General features: G+C 39.1%; 1 protein-coding gene across 1 annotated transcript in view; it reads left to right on the top strand.

The window, feature by feature from the left end:
- LOC124799111 (aquaporin-6-like) overlaps nt 1–24,135 on the top strand; it is a 48,201-nt gene that overhangs the window by 11,949 nt on the left and 12,117 nt on the right. Inside the window, exons 2-3 of the mRNA XM_047262648.1 lie at nt 2,709–2,852; nt 14,204–14,410. Coding sequence (XP_047118604.1) covers nt 2,709–2,852; nt 14,204–14,410 — 351 coding nt within the window. The remainder of the gene's footprint in view (nt 1–2,708; nt 2,853–14,203; nt 14,411–24,135) is intronic.

Genomic DNA, 24,135 nt, shown 5'->3' with positions numbered 1-24,135 from the left:
TCTGCTGTGCAGATTCGATACAGGTCTGAGCCACCTTCCTGTCTCGCAAACTAGTGCCCTGCGCATTGCACCACATGAGCAGTGCAGACCGATACTGTGGTACCCTGAGAAAATTACAGTGAGCAACACAAAATCTTGTGTTATTGCGTTTTTTCATGACTATGTCCATTCTCACACTACTGCTGCTGCAATCAGAGCCTCACTGGATCAGTTTGGATTGGAAATTATTTATCACCCACCCTACAGTCCAGATTTTGCTCCTAATGATTTTCTCCTTTTCATAAAATTTAAAGAACTTCTGGTCAAGAAACGTTTGGGAAGATGAAATTAAAGACTGCCATGCACAACAGGTTTCGCAATGGTGTGCAGCCAGCTGTCATTCACTATCACGAATGTGTCAGCCATCTTCAGTTGAGCTATCAAAGACTGACAGTGGCTATTTTTGTTCTTTTAGTTCTCCTCGAAATGTGGGACTGGCAGCAGATAAAACTGCTTTTCAGCCAGTGATTATATGTATCTAAAAGAAATTTCAAAACAGATGACAATAAATGATGTTTTTTGAAAAACACATTGGTGGACAATTTTCATTAGTTTTAAAATGCTTTACATGATTCTATATTACCATTAAAATATTATTACAGATGATAATATTAATGATGCTATGATATAATGGTGATGCTGGTGGTGTACGAAAATGATCATAACCGTGATGGAGGCTGTATGATGAGTGCGTCATGGGGCCTTGTGTTAAATTCCATTATTGCAGTCTTTGAAGTACTTACATTTAGATGGCTTTCATTGAAATACTTGACTATTTCCTTGGTTATACCATTGCACAGCACTTCCAGACTGTCATAGGCTTTGTGTTTGCACACAATTGATGGTTTGTCCACATACAATAGTTTTTTTTACAGTTAGAGGAACAATACTGTATATCATTAACATAAATCAAGAAAAGAAGCGGTCTCAAGACAAAACCTTGTGGCACTCCATATTCAAAATCAGTAATTTTGGATTTGAAAGACCCACTGTTTGTTTTACGCAAGATAAACTGTTTTCTATTGCTCATATGTGGTTTTATTAACTCATAGCTGGTTTCTCTAATACCCAGGATCCATAACTTGTCAAGTAACATGATGGTGTTGACACAACCAAAAGCTTTTCTAGATCAAGGAACACTCCAGTAACATACTCCTTGTCTATTAATTGTGCTGCAGCTACTGAAGTTGACTTGTTTTTCATAAAGCCATTTTGATTTTCAAATAGTAAGTTGTGTTGACTCATGAATGTCACAATCTACTATAAATAACCTCCTCAACTACCTTAAAAATGCAGGTAAAATTAAGATGGGGTGGTAATTTTCAGTTTCAAATTTATGACCTTTCTTGTGAATTGGGGTTACTTGTGCTGCCTTTAGACTATCTGGGAAACAACTTGATGCAATTATATCATTTACTGCTGTCACAATGCATCAGTTATGTTGTCTATGTGCCTTTTCAGTGTGTTGATAGACAATCCATCATGGCTTGCTGATTTTGTATCTTTTAATGTCCTCACTGTGTTTTTTATATTTCCTTGCTGTCACTTGGGGCCAAGTATATGCTTTTTTTTGGTTGGAATATCCTTACATCTATACAGAAGATTGTAGGAATGGCCACTGATGGATTTTCCAACAGAAGAAAAGTGCTCATTAAAAACATTTGTGATCTGGTTTTGGGATTTCATGATACGCCCTTTATGGTTTATGGTAAGATCACTAGTTGATTTGTTCTTACAATCGCTAAAGCTATTTATTACTTTCCAAACAGCTAAGCCAATTTTAGTACAGTTTCTTAACATTGTAGCTATGTATTTACTTTTAGTTCCTCTCATATCCCTGAACACTGACCACTCCTCCTGGGACACTCTTTAAACAAGCAAAAGCGAAATTGTGGCAAAGTTCTCAGTCCTTGCATATAGATCACAGTCCCACTGTTCACAAACCCACTACATTGATTGTCAGAATTTCAACACCTTCTAGCTGCTGCTCTAGCATCAGCTCTTGGTTCCAATTATCCTGTATGAGTCAGAAGTGTGCTCTATGACATCTGACACCAATCTCTTGCACCTCTAAATTCTCCAGAATAATGCCTTCACAGTAATATCAATAGCCGTTAAGTTATGTCCCCAAGACAATAACATGATCCACAGTGTCACAACATTCTATGGTAACCTATCTGATCTACTGCATTTTGTTGTTGACCCTAGACATTATGATCAGTGGTCTGACACTTCCACTCTTAACCATCAGGGCACACTCACAGATCAAGCAATGGTAATAATATCATGTTGTCAGTACTCTGGTATCAGACTACTAAGAAGTCTGCCTAAAAACCTGCAAGATGGTGTACTTCACAATGACTTTCCAAAGAAACTTAAAGACTATCTCATTGAAAAAGAGTTTTACAGTGTTGTAGAATACTTATGCCATTAAATTTGTATATATTGTTATTCATTATCAATGATGTAAAAATGTAAGCTAAAGGTGTAGAAAAATAAGTGATAATGAATGTTAATACTTTGACATGTCCTATATTACATGTACATTTCCTGTACACAATGTAATCTTACAGGATCAAATAAAATTCAATTCAATTCTACCTAATGCCTCGTGTACCTGAAAGTCATCCATTGCAGAATGGTAAGTAAAACTGTGTTCGGGCCGGCAGTTCACCCATCAAGTTTCGGAGGGCCACCTGAACCCAGCCGTGACACTGGGAGCAGCACTACGTGGTGACATCACACTACCAGCCGCTGCTGTCTACATCATCGCTCAGCTCGCTGGAAGCTCTCTGGCCTATGGCCTTCTACTGGTGAGTACTGCTCAACTCCAACTGAAGTAATCACAACACTGAAGTGCAGTAAGAGTCTTTTTCCCTACTGAGGACACACCAAACTCCTTGTTTTCATGATTTGATTTGATTTGATTTGATTTATTTCATCTCATAACATACAATATTCAGATCATGTGATCTGTTGTACTGGAGACATGTCAGTATATAATTTTAGGGATTTAGTTTACAGACTTAAAAATAATAACAAGTATAGTTATCAAACAATTTTCTAGCAGTACAATACTTTTACATTTTTCATTTTTTTTTCAGAGATGGTAGTTGTCCTGTTTAAATTATCACTTCATCATTCATAAACTCCTCCACTGAATAATAACATTTTTCCACTAAGAGTTCATGTAATTTTTTCCTTAGATGACCAATTTCCATGTTCAGAATATCACAGCCCTTTAATTTGTTGTATATTTTCATGCTCATGTTGAGGAGTCATAGAATATAGCTTTAATCGGAGTGGAGGGAGCATAAAATTTTGTTTTTGCCTCGTTGTGTAAGTGTGTTTGAAGTGAAATTCTTTGCAAAAAGTTCAGGTTTACTGTACAGGAAAATTAGAATTTAAAAAATGTATAGTGATGGGACAGATAATATATTTCGTTTTTTAAACAATGGGTGACATGAGGTTCTTGGATGTGCGGCACACATCTTCCTAATGATCCTTTTTTGGAGTTTTAATATCCATACCATATAACTTGAATTACCCCAAAAAATTATGCCATATCTGATGACAGATTTGAAGTAACTATGATACACAATTTTTCAGCTGTCCGTGTCTATTACATCATGTAACACTGGCATTGCAAAAGAAAGGCTATTTAGTTTGTTAACTAAATATTCTGAGTGTGCCTGCCAGCTTAAGTTTTCATCCAAGTTTAGTCCTAAGAATTTCACTGTGCTTGCTGGTTCTATCTTCTCATTTCATGTAGGACATAGATCTCACTTGGTTTAGATTGTTTTGTTTTGAACTTTGTGAGTTGTGTTTTTGTAATGTTTAGTTTCAGACCATTTAATTGAAACCAGACTTCCAGAGAATCCAAAGTGTTTACAACACATTCATTGATTTCTGCAGAGCTATTTTTTGTCAATCAGCACTGAAGTGTCATCTGCAAATAGGACTGACTTTGCATTGATGTTCAAGGGTAAATCATATATAGAAAATGGGAAGAGAATTGGTCCCAGAACGTAGCCCTGTGGAATACTTAGTGAGATAGTTTCCCATTTTGATATGTAATTTGCAGAGTTAGATGTTATTATAACTCTTTGCGTCCTGTTCTTCAAATATGAAGTCATCCACTGGAGGGCACTCCCACTGATCCCATATCTGTCTAATTTATAGAGCAGCATGGAGTGATTCTATGAACTGAATGCTTTGCTTAGGTCGCAGAAGGTACCTGCAACTTTGTGCTGTTATCCAATGAGGAGCTAACTCTTTCAACAAATGTGTTTATTGCATCTAAGGTACGTTTTCCTTTTTGGAGCCCAATTTTATATTTATTGATGATATTACATTTTGAGACAAAATTTTGTATCTGTGTTGCAGCAAGCTTTTCAAATAACTTAGAGAAAACTGACAGGTTAGAAGCAGTTCTGTAATTTCCCATTTCTTCTTTTGGGCCTTTTTTGTGTACTGGTCTTACTTCAGCATACTTCAGTAATACTGGAAAGCATCCTTGCTGAAACGATTGATTAATTATTTCTGTCAGAGGATGTGATATTCTTTTCAACACCATTTTAATTACTTTAGTTGGTATACCATCCCATCTGGCAAAATTTTTGTTTTTCAGGGATAATATAACATCTTCCACATCTTTCGGTATAACATTTGTAAATGCAGGAAGCTGTTCAGAATCTTGAGTAAGGCCAAATAACTCCACATTATCCTTATAAGTAGACACATTTACACTAGATTTAGCTATGTTTATAAAAAAATTATTGAAGCAATTGGATATTTGAACATAGTTTACAATGGTAATAGCCTGGTCTTTGATTTTTGAAATTTCCTGGCTGTTTGTTGATGTACCTAGTTCAGAATTGATAATGGACCAGACAGCTTTTGACTTGTTCATATGACCTCTGATGAACTTATTGTTAGACATTCTTTTGGCGGCCTTTACAACCTTTTTGAAAACAGTTTCATATTGTTTCACATATTCAACAAAGTCTGGATTTGTATTGAATTTCAGTTCATTATGCAAGTTTCTTTTTCTTATACTAGATTCTTTTAATGCCTGGAGTAATCCAGCTTGGTTTATTTTTAGTCTTTTTATGCCAAATGCTGCGTGGAAATACTTCATTGAATACTGCTAAAAATGCTTCTATAAATCTTCTAAAGTTCTCAGAACTTGAAATATTATAATCTAGGGACCAGTTTATTTCATTTAGCTTAATGTAAAACATATCCATATTGTTTTTGCTGAAGTTTCTTTTTATACACATTTTGCTATCACTTTGTTTATTTATTTGAGATGGTAGCTGCATAAACAACTATCTCTATTGCCTAATAAATTTCTTTATTACATCATTTTGCCTATTGCCCTCATCAAATATCAGGAACTTAGAACTTGCAAAATAAGGTCCAGTGTCGATATTAAATACCTATATCTACTCAGAGTTAGTTGACGCCCTGAGTAGTTATAGGTTTTTAATATTCACACTGAACCTTGTTTTGAAAGTTCTATGTTTTTGATACCTGATAATGGCAGTAGCCAAAACAGCATAATAAAGAAAGCAATCTAGACAGTTTTATTCATAAAATTATTCACAGTGATCATGGAAGCATACAGGACATTTAGTTTCTTTATTAAAAACTTCGTTTACACATTCAGACATTTGGTCCCCACCTGCTTGATAAAGGTCTCTTACAAATTCCCCATACGTTACATATTACTTTACACATTTCAATGTTGCCCAAGGATAATTTCTAATATCATCTTCTACCTTAAATTATATTGCCATCACAGTCTTTTTTTATCTCTTAGATTCCAGCATAGAACTTTCTTGGTTCATCTATCATTCAGTTCTCTCATTACAATTCCATTCACCTACAGTTTATTTTCATTGCAATCATAATTATACCTTCCACTCTAGTTTTCCCTCTGATTGTTTCTTTGCGTTCTTGCCTCCCACAGTGAATCCTGTCAAACATGTCCTATTGCTCACTTAGCAACCATCAGTTTTTGAACGATTTTCACACAGAAAGTCCACATCTTACTGCCATCAGCCAAAACTGATAGTGAAACTTAGCATTTCAGATACAATAGAAGTTTTGAATTGCAAAGTAACTAACAACAGATGGAAAACCATACAACCATTTCTTTAAAATTTCAAGAGAAGTATTAGAAACACTGATATTGATGTCTGAACAGTTCACGGGTGTACTGCCAGTCCATAGTGCCCATTGGACACTATTAATATGAGGGTAATACCAAAAGTAAGGCCTCCTATTTTTTTATAAGTACAGAACTCTGTTTGTGTGGGAGTTGGTCACACTGTTATGAAGAGTGCTTCACGCACTGTGTGTAAACATACACATGCCACACTGAGGCGCTCAGTCTTGGCTTGGCAGCCATTGAGAATGAAGCTCCCATTGGATGTTACTGCCAAGTGCGAATTGCGCGCAGTTATTTGGTTTTTGAACACAAAGGGCACTGCACTAGTTGAAATCCATCACCAATAGATGGAAGTGAATGGTGAGTCATGCATGGATGTCAAAAATGTTCACAAGTGGTGTAGAGAGTTTGTAGCTGGTCGGACCGAAATTCGCGATGAACAAAGGAGCGGGAGACCATCAGTTTCTGAGGAGACAGTGTTGAAGGTCAAACAAAGGATACATGAACATCGACGGATCACCCTGGATGATCATTGCACGTTGGTTCCTGAGGTTTCCCGAAGCACCGGTCACAGAATTTTAACGGGAACATTGAACTACTGGAAGGTGTGCTCAAGATGGGTGCCATGTATGCTGACTTAGGACCACATGTGGCAACGAGTTGATGCTTCCTGCGCATTTCTTCACTGCCTTGCAGCCGAACAGGAAAACGTTCTGGACTCAATTGTCACGGGTGATGAAACCTGGGCACACCACTTTACACCTGAGACTAAGCAACAATCATGCCAGTGGTGGCATCGTTCTTCACCAAAGCCATGGAAATTCAAACAAACACAGTCTGCCGGTAAAGTGATGACAACCATTTTTTGGGATCAGAAAGGGGTATTGTTGGTCAACTTCATGCCTACTGGGACCACAATTAACGCTGACAGGTACTGTGAGACTCTGAAAAAACTCAAATGGGCAACACAGAACTGGAGAAGAGGAATGTTGAGCAAGGGCATATGCATTCTCCATGACAACACTCGCCCACACATTGCTCGGGAAACCGTTGCTCACCTGCAACAGTTTCAGTGGAACATAATCACTCACCCACCTTACACTCCTGACTTGGTGCCCAGTGACTATCACCTGTTCCCTAAGTTAAAAGAACATTTGGCTGGAAATTGATTCAGCTCCGACGACGAGGTAAAAGCAGAGGTTTATAACTTTCTGAATGGCATGGCGGCGAGCTGGTATGACATGTGCATACAAAAACTGCCACAGCGTCTACAAAAATGCATTGACAGAAATGGTGATTATGTTGAAAAATATCTAAATGTTCAAGTTGTAAACTGATTTAAACCATTATAGAAATAAACAGGTCTATGTACTTATAAAAAAATAGGAGACCTTACTTTTGGGATTACCCTCGTATTATTTTTCGAATTTTGGACAGGTCAATATTATCTCAGTTGCTCTTCTGAAAACTTTCATGTAATTTTATACACAGTATGTTATATTTCAAGCTAAAATTTATGAATAGGAATTACTTTATAAAATATTTTGGTTTCAACGTTATAATCAATAAGTATTAGTTCTGGATGTACAGTTATTTTTTTTTCTTTTTAGAAACATTTGAAATTACAAATTATTTGCACACTTAAAATTTCTATTATTAATTACACAATCCTGTGCTGTTTACTATGTTTATTTCTGGATTCATTTATGAAATAATAATCAAAATTAATAATGGGACAAAAACTAGTAGGAACTCATTTATTGAGAAAAATTGTAAACCCTTTGGAATGTTGTTATTTCCACAAAGTGTGGAAGTCGTAAGCTTGTCTCTCATATGATCAGACATGTTTTTGAAAAATAGGTGCGAACAATGTAATTTCGGCTTTGTTAATTTGAAAGTCAAAATACTGTATAATACACTAAAATGTGGGAAATCAACGGGAAACATATTCACATAAAAAAGTCTGCAACAACAATCTTCCAATTTATTTAGTTCAATCCAACCATAAGAACCTGATGTTAGATTTTCAATTTCAAGAACAAGACTTATAGACTAGAAGAACTGGAGCCATCTCAACATGACAAGCTAAGGAAACTTTAAAGTTTATTGTAATTTTTGCTCCTCTCAAATCTCCATAAAGGACTTTGCTTATTAATTACCTGGACTGGGCATTGTTTAATGTAGACAATAGATGGAAGAAGGAAGGAGGAAGGATATTACAACTGGCAGTACACCCATGGACTGTTTGATCAATGTATCATTTATATGAGTGACTTATTCTTGAAGGAGATGAATTACTCTGTCAGCATAGCAAATACAGCAGTGCACCAAGACTAATTGGAATGGTGTGCCCAAACAAAAGGCCAATTTGTGACACCATCAATTTGATATCTGTCTCTCTTCCTTTCTTAACACAACATCATATGCTTCAGCTGTTCTCTATCATCACTGGGCAATGCTATGTCATCTTTAATGTGTGCTTTCAGTTTTTACTATAAATTCCCCCTTGAAACATGTGTATATTGTATTCCACAATTCCTTTCACACACATGGGATTGTATGGGATTCACAAAAAAGGAAGGAAACTGAGGTTTCATGCTAAATCAACATTAAAGGATTGTACGAGGGTCATTTTTAAAATAAGAACCAGTAGCGCATCATGTCTGCACATCCCGTCACATGACATCCTTTCAAAGTTGGCCACCCTTGGCCAGGCTCTTACTATGCCACCATTACGTTTCATGTCTCTACCACTGTTGGTTGCATGGTTGTACTGCTTCATTTGTCACCATGTCAGTCAGTAATCCTGCCAATTGTGAAGAGTGCTCAGGTATTCTGTGTCCATTTTGGAGTGCTATCACAAGGATGATGCAGATTCTTGAGTCACATTGTAATCAGTGAGGAAACATGGATTGTGCACTACACTCCAGAGAATAAACATCAGTTCAGTGAGGCATCTTTCAAACTCCCCAATGAAACATTGCAAACTGGTTCTTACTGTAAAAATCATATCAGCCTGGGATCCACCTCCAAGCAAAACAGGCATGAACCTCAGCCTGCCGCCTCACTCGCTACTGCAAGATATACAGGAAAACAATCTGACAATCAAATAAGCACATGGAGTTGCTGTTGTTAACCACATCTCCAGCAGCTGCCACAGTAACATGTAGTGCTAGCTTTGCTGCTAGCAATCTGTTGCTCACCCAGCCAAGCCCGATGCTTCTCTGCTCAGATCCCACAAACCTGCTGCCCATTGCCTGCCAATGTCCCAGTGACCTGTTGCTGTTAGCTCCTTTGCAGCTGCCCCTGTCACTGCATTGGTGCTGTGTTGGGTGCCCATGGAGCTGCCTTCTCCTCCACCACTCCCATGCTGCTTGTTGGATTCAACGAGTCTTCAACTGCTGCCATCACCATCACCCTCCTGCTGTAACTGGCTCCAATTCTGCCCACTTCGCCACACAGCCTCCTCAACTGCCAATCTGACCTTCTCCAATGCTGACCCATCCTCCTTTGCTGCTGGTAGGGGCTCCCTCACACAGACCCGACCCCTCTTGATGCCACCATCGCATTCTCCATTTCTGCGGTTTCATGTTTTATGTCACTTCCTCCTGCCATTCTGCCTTTTTGCCTTCTGTCATATTTCCCTTGGTCAAACCATTGCCTGTTTCCAGTTCTTTCCACTGTCTGTTTTACTGGTCATATGGTAGGACGCTCATGGAAGTTCCAATGCAAACCCTTGGGTGATACCTAGTCTCGTTGCTGTCACCGACTCATGGTGGCCGGCTTGCCTACCTTAACAACAGCCCTGCCCATCTGTTGCTTCTCAGGTCTCTAATAGTGTTGATGTTTCCTGAGGGTTGCATCAGTGGCACATTGGACATCTTGCTGGCCTATTGGCATGGTTGCATTGCAGGCAGCTGCTGCTGGTCAAGAGTCACCTTCCAGTGGCCAAAGACATCTGCCGACACTGCCCATGACTCACCAGCCTTGAGACTCTTCCTACTGCCAACACCCTTACTACCTTTGTGCTGATTTCACCACCTCTTCTTAAGGGGGGAGGGTACTGTATTCACCTGGAACGCACCTACAAGCAACACAAGCTTGTACTGTTGGCCCCCACCTCTTCAATCACTTGCGACACCACTGTAGGAGATGAAGGAAAACAAAAAAATAAGCTTACCAAGTTGTCAACCACATTTCTTTCAGCCAGCATGGTAATGCCTGGTGCCAACTTTGCTGCTAATGGTGAGAGAATCACTGCAATTAGCACTGCATTGTGGGCACTGAATCTTCTTACACAGGTCACATGCCAGCCCTTCATTAGAGCAATATTCTTCCACCAGTCAGCTATAAACAACGCCACCCAACTGGTCAGCAATAGTTCACATTGGGATTTGCCCAGACCAAATGCTGAACACATCTTGCTAGTCGCTGAATTGAAGATCTCTTCGCTCCATTGCAGTCATTTATTCTGAGCCACGTCTGAGTGCTCACTCCTTGCCTTGTCCAAGATCTCCACAGTGGGCTCAAAGCCAGCCACACCCACAGCCTGTCTATCAGTGTGCAACTCACCATGACTCCTGGATAACGCAAATTGCACCCATGGCCAGCAGACAGAGTTAATCTGTCTGCATTGTCTGCAGCAACCACACTAGCTGTGACTGGCTATCAGCTTCTGCCCCACTGGGAGCCCTGCTACTGGACCGTCCTTGAGCTGTACCACTCTTCACCAATACAGCTGCACTGGTACTGCTCTTGTAAGAAATCTCCTAGAGCAATATTAGTGACTATTGGTGGATTGGAACCAAGCAGGGCAGATCGACATCAGAATAACTGTTTGGTTGTATTCAATTTATGAGTATAAATAAAGTTCATTAGTCTTGCTACCTGAGGCATGTTAATTGACATGGTTCTCTCAGAGGTCATTAGAAATGGAGCACAAGCTAGTGCTGAGGAAGCATGAGGAATGAAATGGGCTGTGTCCTTTTCAGAGGAACCATTCTAGCATTTGCACTGAGTGATTTTGTGAAACTGAGAGAAAAATAAATCCTGGTGGCCAGATGAAGTTTTGAATTATGGTTCTTCTTAATACAAGTACAGTAACTTCCAACTGTGCCATCTCTTTTGGTTATCGTTGTAGAAGACTAAGTTTTACACAGGAAAATATGCCTGAAAACAGTATATTTTCGTGTTTCAAGAAAAATAAAATCATCTCATATTTTCAGCTCTTAACACTTTTCAGGATGTCCTTAGATAGAAAAAAAAAGCTATCCAGCACACTCGTCACACAAATTTTATCTGCAAAGTGGCATCTGATACACTTAGTAAAAAATACCTAGTGTGCAGTGAACCATTTTGGCTCATGCGTAACCTGTCAACCTACTTATCCTAAAACTAAATGAGTGGTACTTAGTGTCGGACAAATACCTAATCTAACCCAGCATTGGATCTGATTGTCAGCTTTGCTACTGAAGAGGCCCAGAATAATTTCAGATTTACATCTAGATATATATCTACATACAGCATGCCACTGTATGGTGCATGGTGGATGCACCTTGTATCATTACCAGTCATTTCCTCTCCTTTCCATACACTGGTAGAGCACGGGAGAAATGAGTACCTATATGCCTCTGTAGAAGCTCTAATTTCTCATTTCTTATCTTCATGTTCCTTATCTAAAATGTACACTGATGGCAGTGGAATCAGTCTGCAGGTAGCTTCAAATGCCGGTTCTCTATACTTTCTCTACAATGTTTTGCAAAAAGAATGTTGTCTTTCCTCCATTAATCTCCATTTGAATTCACAAACCATCTCCATAACATTCATGTGCTGATCAAACCTACTTGTAACAAATCTAGTGGTTCGCCTCTGAATTGCTTCAGTGTCATCCTTTAATCTAACCTGGTGGGAATCCCAACACTTGAGCAGCATGTAAGAAAAGGTTACACTAGTGTTCTACATGTGGTCTCCTTTATAGATGAGCTAAACTTTCTCCTCATAAATAATATAGCAGGGTACAGGAGAGTGCATACTTTTTAATTCAATGCATTATAATATTTTAAATGAATGCTGCAGCTACAGAGCTGTATTTGCAGATGAGTGCAAGCACGGGGCACTCTTGGCTGCTCAGTGGTTAACCATGAGTGTGTACTGCAGATAAGAAAAAACCTTAACTTTGCTGATGACAGAAAATTCAAAAATATTTTATATTAAATATCATGTAACTTAATACAAGACTATGCACTTAGCTTTACTCATTTCCTTATACATTACTATTGAACAAAGCTCACCTAAACATAAAATGTTGACAAGATTATGTCTGAGCAATAACTAAGCTAGAATATCCTGGATGAGAGTGCTCTCCAAATGTTGAATAACATTTCATACATCTTCATGTACTGGTACATTCAGAAATGTTAATTAACAATCAAAGTTTCCCTGAAATATTTGTCTTTCATTGTTATTGGCTTTGGTCAATAATCATTGCTAAATACTTGAACTGACACCATTAGCCTTTCAGCTATAATCAAAATTCATTCCCTCTATCTCAGCAGGCACCTCGCCAGACTCTCAGCATCTGGTCAACCATCTTCACTGCGGTCAACCATCTTCCACTGAACTGAGTCATATTGACCTATCTCAATTGAAAACAAACAAGGGAATATATTTAATCACTACTGTGACCGTGTTCTTTGTTATTACATGTACTAGATGAGAACAAAATAGATGGGAAAAGGCTGCAAGTTCTGTGATTGAGATATCACATGTACTGATAACATTACCAGTTATGGAAGAAGCAGTTACTTACAACCTATTGTGCACCTTGTAATGGTACCCCTCCTGCTTATAATTGAAATATTATGTAATTAATTGACATAACAAAGAACAGTTACAATTTAGTCAGTGATTACCAGACATAGAATTGATTAAGATCAATTACAAGACATGGATCCAAGAAATAATTTGTTAGCACTGCTCGTTGCAAAAAGTCAACAGTAGAAAATACTACTCATCTTTTTGATTGTCACTGTTGACGTTGTTGTTGTTGTTGTTGCTGCTCATTGCCCTGAAAATAAATGAGGTATGATTTTGCTGACAGGATTCTTGGGTCTTGAAAGTGTTTAAGCTCATCATCTCACTTTTCCTCTTGGTCTCAATATTGTGGCATAATTCATTCATCCAGCACTTGTCAATAATCATTTGTGCTCTCAGAATGACAAGTTTCAGGTATAAATATAACTCCCTTAAAATGGAACACCAGTCACTTTCATATGTATTTTTCACTTTTAAATAACTACAAACAATTTTTTCACGTTTCATGAAATGTTAACAATATAACCCACAAGGATGCATCAGAGATGAGTTACATGTTGACTTCTCTCCATCACAGCTTACATTCAACTCTTTGGTACCTGCTAATAGCCAGAGAAAAATGTAAAAGAAAGATGTGTAGGAATTATATCAACAGATCACAGAATCTCATTCACATCAATTTTTCAACACAGATGACATATATGTGGATAGTTTGTATCAAATAATTTCTGTCTTTCATTAAGTCTAAATAATCATAATAAAAGGAAATTATTAAACATGACAAAAAATACGGGTCTTCAAACATTGAAATAAACTGACAATCTCATATAAAAAATATGCATTATCAATGTAACAAAATATTATAAGAGCAAAACAGTGTATCATGTTGTATGATTGGTTACAGCTGTACTGCCCTCTACTATACTCCAGAATTACACAGATGTAGTCTTGTTATAACCTCCAGGAACATCTGGAGGAGATTGCCTACTAGTGCAATGAATGGTAAAAAGAAATTAGCATGACTGAAAGCCCAACATCCAGAAAGACATCAAGTTGTGAAAGTGTTGTGGAAACACACTGTCTTAGCCTGTACCACAGACAACTGTCCTGTAGCCACTTATGATACTACACATTTTGAAAAATCTTCCAGTCATGGCAAAAACTTTGTGCCTGCAGGCTGTGATGCCCGAGTCTGTAACATGTGACTGCACCACAGTGCCCAAGCAAGGCTGTACGGAGGCGCAGGCTTTCGGCATCGAGGCAATGGGTGCCACCGGGCTTGTGATGACTGCACATGCCATCTGGGACCGCCGTAACCGGGGAACTGGTGATGCAGCGCCCGTGAAGCTAGGTCTGCTGGTTTCTAGCTATGCCTTGGCATCTGTGAGTAACCACTCAGAAGTTAATATACTATGGTTATTGAAGTTTTCCCAATGGATTGAGAGTTCCATCAGGTACTGGTCATTCAGATGGGAAGCCATTACTTCATCTTCCAGTATTTTGGTCGAAAACCTTCCAGCCATTGTCAAGACAAACTGGTGATTTACAATGATCACTGAGTATAAACTAGTGCCTGTTTGTCACTTGAGATATCCAGAACCTGTGGCATAACTATATATTGTGAAACCATGTGTGTCAGGCAACACAGTCAAAGATAAAATTTATTCTGTTTAATAACAAATGTATCAGAGTTGAAATTTCACTATCTTCCGTTAAAAACAAATATAGAGCTTCTCACTAGAAACTGACAACCTACAATGATTGTGAATCCAATTGGCCACTGTTACAATTGATGGCAGTTTTGAAGAACAAAGCTGCAAAAGCTCAGAACACAAATTTCTGTAAGAGTCAAAATTGAGAAGCAAAAGTATTTCACAAACTGTGTAAGTGGGAGTTCTTGTCCTGATTGACTAGGTTGTCTGTGACATATATTTCCAATGCTTCCTTGACCACCGAATTGGGAAAGGATGAGGGTCTGACCAGGACATGGTTGTCATAATTTATGGTGTAGCCAGTATACAATCTTCAGTCACAACAGAGTAATTCAGCTGAGAAAGATAAATGTGTCATTGGTGTTCAATACACTGTTCTTTTAATTTATCCCATGCAACATTTTCCATTTTCACACAGAATTTGGATGAGGAATTAGAAGAAGAAGAAAATGAAATAATAATAATTTCCCAGCTGGATGCCTAAAACCTGATGGAACTTTCATACACCAGTTTACATACATTGCACAAAAGCCACAAAAACAGCTGGGATAAACAGCTTGGTTCAACAGCACTGAGGTATCATCCACTGGAAGAAATACAATGGAAGATCCTATGCAAACTGGAGACAGTTCAAGCTCAAAGTTGTTCAGGTAGTTATAGGTTTGATCTGTCCACTGTAGCAGTAATTTATAACCAGAAATTTAGCATGCAGAAGACTCAGATGGGGCTACAGGTGCTGGAAATCAATGATTTTAGCTGTTATGCCCTTAGAGGAGTAGGACACCTACCTCTACAATCTGACATTGTAGCTGCCACCTGGAGAGTGATACGATCAAGTAGTGTAGGTGCAGAAGACTTCACAATGGTGTTATGATTATGAGGCACACACACACCTACTGTTCACCATAGCAAGGAGTGTAAGGTGTGGACATGCCAATGTATCTGCCCATCTTTCCACTCTCCTCTCCTTTTTTGCTTCTTTTCACCCCACCTCCCAGCCCCCCCAATTCCGGACGTGGCACCTGTTGGCATTCTATTCCCAGCACATTCCATCATACACCTATACAATATTAACCTTTCCCCACCCCCTCCAGATTGCTCTTGCATCCCACATGATAGCTGCATTCCAAATCAGAATGCTGGAATTGGCCGTCGTGTATGCATGAGGTGTGCTTGCTTGTGTGTATGAATGATGTGTGTTCCTCTTTTGCTGATGACAGCTGCAGCTGAAAGCTTTATGTAAATGTCTTTTAATTGTGCTCATCTGCAACTTAATGTGTCTTCTTTACAATGAGTAGCAATCTGTCTTTTCCTACATTGTTGATATTCCTACCTGGAGTTTCCATTGTTTGAACTATTGGTTTAATAAGTAATGACTGCAAAATACTGACATGAGGTGTTTGTGTAAGAATGGAAAAATTGACAGAAACTCACCTCAGGGAAGATTAATTTGGGTTATAGAGAAATGTAGGAGCATGAGAGGCAATACTGATCCTACAACTTATCTTAGAAGATGGACTAGGGAAAGGCAAACATTCATTTATACCGTATGCAGTATGCAGTCTTAGAGACAGCTTTTGATAATGTTGACGGGAATACACTCTTTGAAATTTTGAAGGCACTAGGGGCAAAATAGAGGGAACGAAAAGTTGTTTATGACTTTTACAGAAACCAGACTGCACTTATAAGAGTAGAAGGACATGGGAGGGAAGCAGTAGTTGAGAAGGGAGTGAGACAGTATTGTAAATTATCCCCAATTTTATTCTGTACATTGAGCAAGCAGTAAAAGAAACCAATGACAATTTGGAGAGATAATTAAACTTCAAGGAAAAGAAAAAAATACTTTGAGATTTGCCAGTGACATTGTAATTCCGTCAGAGACAGCAAAATACTTGGTAGAGCATTTGAATGGAATTGATAGTGTCTTGAAAAGAGGCTATAAGATGAACATTGACTAAAGTAAAACAAGGGTAATGGAATATAGTCAAATTAAATTAGATGGCACTGAAGGAATTAGATTAAGAAATCAGACACTTAAAGTAGTAAATAAGTTTTTGGACAGTTAAATAACTGATAATGGCCAAAGTAGAGAAGATAGAAAATGCAGATTGGCTATAGCAGAAAAACATTTATGAAAAAGAAGACTTTGTTAACATCTAATATCAACTGAAGTGTTAGGAAGCCTTTTCTGAAGGTCTGTCTCTGAGCTGTGTGATGTATTCCTTACCTGTTAATGCCCTCTGTTCCAAATATCTCCAAGTCTCGTATCTTGATGTTCTGAAATAATATTCTGGAAACTGATTTTCTAAAGGATAGTGCCAAATGATGTAGACCACACAACAGATTAATTTTAAAAGTGACTCCTCCCACGTTATTCACACTATGACTGTAGTGTTATTGATAACCAGTTCCAGTTTACACATCACAGTTTATACAGGTAAAAAAAGGCATGCGTCTCTTCCTTTGTAAGCATATTCAGATGGGAACTAATTCAACCATCAATCACAGTCACAGTTTGTTGAACTTCACAGTAGGATAATAAAAACAGTGACAAAATTGCCCAGTCAATTGTGCACACTATATAACTTGCTGTATGGTCAACAAAATTAATTACACTGTCCAATAAATAACAGTAGTCAAGCATTAACATTTTGAGGTTACAGATGTGATACATAGAAGGTACACATACAATGTCAGAGCAAAGATTTTCACATGATTTGTTATGGTTTTGATAAATCACTTAGTATTGTAATCAACATAGTTATGTTATCAGAATGCTAGCCTGTCATAGACTTTCCCATTAGCTGGCATAGTTATTGCATGTTCGTTTGCCTGACCGAGACTCTAACACAATGTGAAATAGAGATGTTACCTGGGTGCTTGTCGGTTGCAGACTTTTTGTACAAACTTAAACTCATAGTAACTGTTCATAATGACAACTGCAAACTGTAGTGTATACATTACACCATGTTCCATTGACAAAACTAAACTCTGGATTCAAAACCACTTGGCCTCATTACTTGCAGAAGTTGTTTATGAGAGTGGTGTAATTGCTGGTGCACCTGTATTCTCCAACAGCTTTTTGTTTGTAATAGAAATTTCACAGAAAAGCTGGTTAGTGCTTATTGCTGAATCTTCTCGTATGTGATCGAACAGCATTTCCTCAGATTTTACTGTGTGAACAATTCTTTTGGTGAGAATCTTGGACAGCTCTCAGTGGCTAGAGAAATCCAGTTTCTTGGAAGTTTCTGTCCATAGTGATACATATCTTCTAATTAGATGTGATGTTTAAAGTTTTCCCGGCATACTGATTGTTGACCACGAATTGTAAACTATGGTAAACTCCTCTGTGGACACAGCACAGACAACTGAGTATCGTTTTTCAAGATAACACTACCAACTTCAATATGGTGGGCACTTGTTTGTGGTTAATCATTAGCAATTCACAAACACTTTCCTTGTACACAATGGTCATTCAAGACTTAGGCCATCTGAAACATTCATTTCAACTCCTGGCTGCTTATCTCACAACTGTCAGTCTATGATCCTCGGTCACCTGTGTAATTTTGACCATACAGGTTTCAGACACTCCATGTTCTTCAAAACAAATTTGCAGATACTTGTACTTAAAAGAGCTATGTAGCGACATAAAGTTAACTTCTACTGCTTGTTACAGGATTTATTTGCCACCAACTGTATCTCCCTACTTTACCCACACAGTATCCTGTGTTCCTCACTTATTCTTGTTTCATCACATTTAAAACATAACTTTTTTGTTGTCCATTTATTTGAGATTTTTCTCTATTTGTTGCAACCAGTGTAATTAGCATTCCAATTTAGTCTGTCCACTAGGTTTAACCATAGCAATTCCAAGGGGATGGGGGTGGTAGGGGGATACTTCATGCCCATCTTTTGAAAATATTGTAATCTAGTCTGTTACTCTATATTTTACAGTTTTGAGATCAGTATGTGTTGTTTTAATTGAATTCTTCTACCAGATTCCATAAATGCTTTAAAATTTTTAATTAAACATAACCCAAAAATTTAAGTCTTTGTAGTAAATGTCACTTTCCACGGCAAATGCCATATTCAATATTTTCCAATTCAGAGCCTTACTTACACATCAGTCTCTCTTTAAAATGTATATTGTGAATAAAAATCAACAAAAAAGTAATGAAATTTGCATTTTTAAAATTTTTTGTGGTGGTCATAAAAGTACCTCGAGCTTGGTAACACACATTATGGAAAATGTGTTCATATTGCTAAAAATATTTTCAGGTTCTGCAGCCTACTTGCACATCAGAACATCTTTAAAACTGTATGGTAATATAAGTCAATGACAACTAAGTTTTTTTTCTTTCCTTTTTTTGGGTGTTCATAAAGTTCTCCCCTCCCCAGTAATGTACATTATGGAAAATGCATTGGTTAACAGCAATTTTTCCATATGTCATGCACCATTTCACAATGAGGGTGTGGTACTTCTTGCTCCTTGCTCCTGTGCAGTACTGACCATTGTAAGTGGTGGCCTGTGTTATGTACACTCCCAAATTGTTGATAAGAAGGGTACACAGTTACAGTAAAAATACTGGCCAGTAGTGATAGGTCTTGACTTAGCTCATTTTGGGAGTTTTAAATACATACTAGAGTATGGTAAGAAAGATTTACATTTTCAATGATGGTGAATATAAATCCAGAAGGGTAAGAAAATATTAGAGTAAATATGAAAATCTGTAGAGTTTATTCACAATTTCAGAATCTCATATTTTACATGGGATGCTGTCATACATGGTTGTGTAAATTAAGGCACAATTCCTTACCTTGTAACTGATCCTTACAGGCTCTGACTCTACAGATGCAGATCAATTTGGGAGATGGCACAGTTTCTTACTATCTGTCTTCCCCTACTACCAATGGTTTGGCACACTGGCTACCCTGAGTGTTATTTATAATGAGTTTCTAAACTTTTATACACAAATGCCTGGCTGGTTCCCTCCCAAGAAAAACAGAACACAAACACTTAAAATACAAAAACACACAGAAGAAACTTTACATGATTCACATTCAGGTAGAACACACAAATTTCCTCGAATTATATAACTATTTTCAGAAATAGTCTTTCACTCTACAGTAAGATGTGCAGTCTTCTGAAATGTCCTTTGAGATGAAAACTGTGTGCCAAAATGGGCTTTGAATCTGGACCCTTACCTTTCATAGGCAATGGCTAAGTTATCCAGGAATGACTCATGATTCAGTCTCACTGCTTCAATTCTAACAATACCTCTCTCCTACTTTGCGAACTTCACTCTTCACTGAGAAAGAAATGCAATGTTGTTTCTACTAAACCCTCTTGAATAACTTTAATCATTAGAATAAGATAAGAAAGATTATAGCTATACATGGGTATACAAACAATCATTCTCCCTTCACTCAATATGTGAGTGGAAGAGGAAAGAAAACACTAAAATAGTACTAAGTCCCTTATGTCTGCCACACACTGAATAGCAGGTTGTGGAGTATATTTATAGGCACAGAAGCTCTACTGGAAACTTGGCTGGAAATGATATCATGGTTTATCCACAGCCTAGGGGTCATTTCTAGAATGAATTTTTCATTCTGCAGTGTGCTGTATTTTGAATTTTTTGGCAGATTAAAACTGTATGCTAGGCAGCAATTTCAACCTGGAGCCTTGCATTTTGTCGACAATGCTCTTACCAACCAAGCTCCCCAGGCACAACTTACTACCTGTCTTCACAGCTGTGAGCAGGATTGTTTAAGTAGGTAAGACCACTGTTCTTGAAAGCCAGGGTTTAATATTGAGCCCAGAACCAGAACATAGTTTTAATCTGCCAGAAAGGGTAACCATTGTTTCGGGTAATAAAATTATTTGTAACAGAATAGAAATTGAAATATTTACCAGCTAGTGTGACACTGATTGCCCATCATGAACAGACCCTGACATTATCTGGACATACAGTGAAAAAAGAAGAAAAAGTATTTATTTTCAATTTCTTTTCAGGACCTATGAAACTCATACATAGTCTATAGTGACTGAACCAACTTTCTTGTTAATCACACACACACACACACACACACACACGGCTGCCAACACCAGCATCTTGGGCTGAAACGCAACAATCACATGGTATGCAAGCAGCAATCTGGATGGGGCGAGGAACAGGAAGGGATAGTAGTGTAAGGGTGGGGAGAGGGATGAACACTATCTGGTGGAGTGTCCAGGGACTACACTATCAACAGGTGCAGTGTCAGGAGGTCGTCGGGCAAGGAGGTGAGGAAAAAAAGAGCAAAAAAGGAGAGAAGTAAGGAAAGCATGTAGATGCATTGGCCAAGAACTGCAAATAAACTGGGTGGGACATGAAAATGGCAACAAGATGATGGATAGATGGGATGGAAATTGCTGGCTGGAGGGTGTGGGGACAATACATAACTGTAGGCCGATGCCGGGATAATTAAGGGAGTGGATAATTTATCGTAAGGATAACTCCCATCTGTGCAGTTCAGAAAAGCTGGTGGTGGAATTAAAGATCCAGATGGCTCAGGTAGTGAAGCAGCCATTGGAATCAAGTGTGTTATGTTCAGTTGCATGTTGTGCCACAGGGTGGTCTACTGTGTTCTTGGCCCCAGTTAGGTCGGTAGTCATACCAATACAAAAAGGTGTGCAATGATTGGAGCAGAGCTGGTAAATGACATGGCTGCTTTCACAGAGGCACAGGCCCTGATGGGGTAGGATGAATCTGTGACAGGACTGAAATGGGAAGTGCTGGGTGGGTGGATCTAGCGGGTTTTGCATCTGGGTCTTCCACAGGGATATTATACTTGAGGCAAGGGGTTTGGATTGGTAGTGGCATAGAAATGGACTAGGAAGTTGTGGAGGTTGGGTGGGTGATGGAACACCACTTTAGGAGGGGTGGGAAGGATCTTCGGTAGGAAGTCCCTCATTTCAGGGCACGACAATAGGTGATCAAAGTCTGGTGAAGGATGTGGTTCAGTTGTTCCAGTCTGTGGTGGTACTGGGTGGTGAAGGGGACACTCCTTTGTGACTGGTTCTTGGGGGTAGTGGGAGGACTGGGGGTGTGAGGGGAAATGGCATGGAAGATCTGTTTGCAGACTAGGTTTGGGGGTTGTGGCTATCTGTGAAGGTCATGGTAAGACCCTCAGTATACTGAAAAGGAAGTTTCTGTCACTGCAGACATACTGCCCCAGGTGGCCAAATTATATGGGAGGGATTTTTTGGTGTGCAAGGGATGATAGCTATCAATATTTGGGTACTGTTGGTGGTTGGTCAGTATAATGTAGACAGAAGTGTGGATGGAGCAATCAGAGAGGAGGAGGTCATCGTCTAGGAAGGTGGCATGCTGGGTAATCGAGGACCATGTGAAGCAGATGGGGGAGAAGGTGTTGAGGTTGCGATGGAATAAGATAGGGTGTCTTGGCCCTGGGACCAGATCATGAAGATATCAACCATGAAACAGAACCAGACTATGGGTTTGGTGTTTAGGGAGGTCAGGAAGGAGGAAGGTCTCCTCTAGATGGCCTTAAAAGGTTAGCATAGGAACATGCCATGTTGGTGCCCATGGCTGAGCAGCAGATTTGTTTATATAGATGTTGGTTAGATGGGAGGAGGGGAGAATCACAGTTGGATGGTCATATGAACTGGAGGAGGCAGAGTTCAGTGTTGGAATTACACAATTTCAAAATAAATCCTGACCTAATCATCCTACCTGCAGACAAAGGTTCCACCACTGTTGTTATGAATCACAATGACTACCTGGCAGAAGGCCTCTGCCAATTGTCTGACTCCTCCACCAGCTAACTAGCAGAGACCATCTGCCAGGTAGTCACTGTGATTCATATCAACAGCTGTAGAACCTTTTTCTGCAGGTAAGATGATTAGGTCAGGGTTTGTTTTGAGGTAGTGTACAGCTGTTCTTCCTTCCACTGAAAGGTTGGTGTTCTCAGGAAGGGACCTGGGGAAGGATAGTGAGGCTAAGTTGGAGGTAAAGAATTCCTGGAAGGTGACCAGCGGTTGGTTAGGTGGAACGGGGGGAGCCAGGAGGATCACGATTGGATGGTCTTATGAACTGGAAGAGGCAGGGTTTAATGTTGGAATTAGGGTGGTTTCAGTTGGAGGGATTGGTGGCAAAGAAGTGCTTCTATTGCAGGAAGTGGGAGAAGGTGAGTAGGTCTTGTTCATCTGTTTGATATGAAGACACACAAAGTATAAAATTATTTACACTCAAACACATCTTAAATGCAGCCTGTGGTCCTGAAGTTGTTGTCAAATCCTTACCAAAAGCATGGAGCTCTCAACCTTACCTTAGAGGACTAGGCCTCAATACAGCATCAACTCATTGATATCACATGGGCTACCTGCCACTAGTCTGTGACTGTATCCCATTAGGTATGGTTTGGCACACATATCTCCTGTACAATCTCTCTAACAGAGGGCTTAACTTGAAGGCTCCTACTGTCATGCCCAATTCTCCATTAACACTTAACCAATGAAAATACATTGAGATAAAAAAATTACACCACCAAGGATTGTGCAACATAATTGAAAGCTGGCAGGCCTGCTTCTACATCTGAGTGATGATGTTTATTCTAGTTTCATACCAGTCGCGTAAGAGTGGCGCTAGTGGTACCACTGTTAAGATGCAAATCAAGTTTCCTTTAAATACACAATGTAATAGTCATGAGTATTAGTTATCTTTGAGATTGGACGTGGTGAGTTGATGTTAGTCAAGAATGACAAAGCCACCAGTATCAACACCTCATTTAGTTTAAATGAGGACATGTCATAGGGCTACAAAAAGCTGGATGTTCCTTCTGTGATATTGCAGAAAGAGTTGAAAGGAATATAACCACTGTATGTGATTGGCACCAATGGTGGCCACGAGAATGTACGATTGCAAGCAGACTGTGCTCTGTATGGCCATGTGGAACTACCAAGAGGGAAAACCATCATGTTCAGCTTATGGCTCTAGTGCATCGTACTGCATAAACAGTAGCAATATGAGTAGCAGTTGGCACTACAGTGACACAATGAACTGTTATAAATTGGTTACTTAAAGGACAGCTTCGAGCCAGATGACCAGTAGTGTGGATTCCACTGACCCCAAACTACTGCCCTTTGCGACTTCAGTGGCATCAAGTGAGAGCTCACTGGAGGGCATAGCAAAAGTCTGTTGTGTTTCCCAGTGAAAGCTGGTTCTGCCTTGGTACCAGTGATGTCCATATGTTAGTTAGGAGGAGGCTAGTTGACAGCCTGCAACCAACCTTTCTGCGTGCTGGACACTCTGAACCTACACCTGGAATTATGGTCTGGGATGCGATTTTGTATGACAGCAGCAGCACTCTCACGCCCTGACTGCAAACTTG

This window comes from Schistocerca piceifrons, chromosome 5 (assembly GCF_021461385.2).
Source record: "Schistocerca piceifrons isolate TAMUIC-IGC-003096 chromosome 5, iqSchPice1.1, whole genome shotgun sequence".
In the NCBI taxonomy this organism is placed as follows: Eukaryota; Metazoa; Arthropoda; class Insecta; order Orthoptera; family Acrididae; genus Schistocerca; species Schistocerca piceifrons.
The sequence above is the reverse complement of the archived record's forward strand: the minus strand, read 5'-3'. Positions and strand labels throughout refer to the sequence as shown.